This window comes from Gavialis gangeticus, unplaced genomic scaffold (assembly GCF_001723915.1).
Source record: "Gavialis gangeticus isolate Ggan-Ray unplaced genomic scaffold, GavGan_comp1, whole genome shotgun sequence".
NCBI classification, from domain to species: domain Eukaryota; kingdom Metazoa; phylum Chordata; order Crocodylia; family Gavialidae; genus Gavialis; species Gavialis gangeticus.
This window is the reverse complement of record NW_017728994.1, coordinates 77,465,192-77,467,103: the sequence shown is the minus strand read 5'-3', so window position 1 is coordinate 77,467,103 and position 1,912 is coordinate 77,465,192. Positions and strand designations below refer to the sequence as shown.

General features: G+C 35.7%; 1 protein-coding gene across 4 annotated transcripts in view; it reads right to left on the bottom strand.

Annotated features, from left to right (window-relative positions):
- Window positions 1-250: 250 nt before the first annotated feature.
- LRRC27 (leucine rich repeat containing 27) overlaps window positions 251-1,912 on the bottom strand; it is a 95,070-nt gene continuing 93,408 nt past the window's right edge. For 3 of the 4 annotated variants that reach the window (XM_019503017.1, XM_019503016.1, XM_019503018.1), the window contains exon 11: window positions 251-669. In XM_019503017.1, the coding sequence (XP_019358562.1) occupies window positions 529-669 (141 nt within the window). In that variant the 3' untranslated portion in view covers window positions 251-528. The remainder of the gene's footprint in view (window positions 670-1,912) is intronic. The other variant, XM_019503019.1, reaches the window with a different exon arrangement.

Below are 1,912 nucleotides of genomic sequence, written 5' to 3'. Positions count from 1 at the left end.
TGTGTTTTCTACTTAAACTATTTGCTAGGTTGGGACTGGCCATAGCATTGTTTACAAATGGGTCCTGGTACAAAAAAAGTTGAGAACCACTGCTCTATTATGACTTTGACTTTAATATATAGTGCATAGTCGGACATGTATTTTTTCTTGTATTATTAATCTACCTAGCACTGTATATAGACAGTGTTCCTGTAAAGGGAAAATTCTGAAGTTACTAGCTAAGCAAAACTTTCATTAAAGCATATTTCAATTTAGGTTTTAGTTGAATTCTGATGAATAAGGCCCTAAGAACAAAAAGATTCAGTAAAAGAAACACAACATGACACTTTACAACCCAGTGACTATAAATCTACTGAAATTACGTAGTGACTGCATAATCTAGAATGGTTTATCATGCTAGTTTTAACTTTGTTAAATCCAATCAACAAGGAGAAGAAATAAAAGGAACACTTTAAATCATGCTTCAATACAGTTGTCTGCTAATAGTGGACACTGCATGACTAGTATTCTTGTAAGAATTTCAGGCAATTAAAATTTCATGTTGAAAAAGATATTACAAGGCTGCATTCTTGGTGAATCGGAAACAGGTTCTCCTGTGAAGGCAGTGAAACGATATTCCTGAAGAAGTTCTTGTTTTATTTGTGCTAGCTCAGCCTGTAGTTTTTCCACCTTTGGTTTAAAAAAAGAGTTAGGAAAAAATTAGGAAAAAAGCCTAATTTATCTTGCATTAGATCATAAATAGCAAGAAACATTATATAGATGGAATGGACCAGCTTTTTAACTGGGCTTGTAAGCAGCCTCCATTTGTATACATGCAAAGCTACATGCATGCACCTACAACACTTTAAAAATAACTTGTGCACAAGTGTAGAGGTTGCAACCACAAAACCACAGATAGATTGCAGGTGGAAACTCAAACATTTAAATAGGTGCTTGTGTTAGAATAGTTCAAAGGAATACAAACAGGTTTTTCTCCTGCCAACTGTAGATGCAGATATGTCTACAGACAATTTTACGTGTGCAAAAATAGAGGCTGTCTGCTGAAAATCAACTCTTATGTCAAAAAATAGCTGACTGGCTCCTGGGTTTAGGGGCAGCTTTTTGCCTGCAGTCAGTGGTAATTACATGTATGCCAATAAGCATATCTCTGGATATTTTGAACCTCTTATTGATACATTAACTTAGTCCATTCCTGGAATAAGAAAAAGAAGGATTCATATACATTCACATATATAATTCACTGAATTAGAGTAAAATCTTGAAAATTAATGAAATCCAGGTTAGGTTTTATATGTCTTGATAATTTTTTCACTTTCTCAAGATAAAATCTTAGTTTTCAACATTTTTGTGCTATTAAGCATGTCTTGAATATTATAAGTTATAACAGAATGGATGGCTTTGTTAATCAGAGTATAATACATTTTTGGTTTTCACAAATTCTAGAACATCTTACAGAGATTATGCTCTTGCTTAACTTACATAAAGTTTATTGTGAAGTACATATACAAGCCTTGGCACCCTGTTGCAAAATTTGAGAGAAGCCTTTAAAAATTTAACTGAAATCCATTAAGGGTTGTCTACATAGAACTGGGGGTGGGGGTTAGATGCTGCATAGTAATTGCTGCCTGACAGATAGCATGCAGCAGCCATTTCCAAATGGATAGCCAACTTTTACTTAATTGTGGACTTTGCTTCCGAAACATTTCCATCAAATTATGCACTCAACACCGTGGCTGGGTACCCTATGTTCTCTAAGGTTCAACAGCAACACAAGACATTGAGGGATTCTTCCAACACCATAGAATGGGATTGTCAGGAGTCCCTGTGATTCTGCATCCAGAAGTCAAACTTCCCGAATCCCACAATTCCTTTCTGTCCCTGAGCTGTCTTTTAAGGGGGGGGGGAAGGGGGG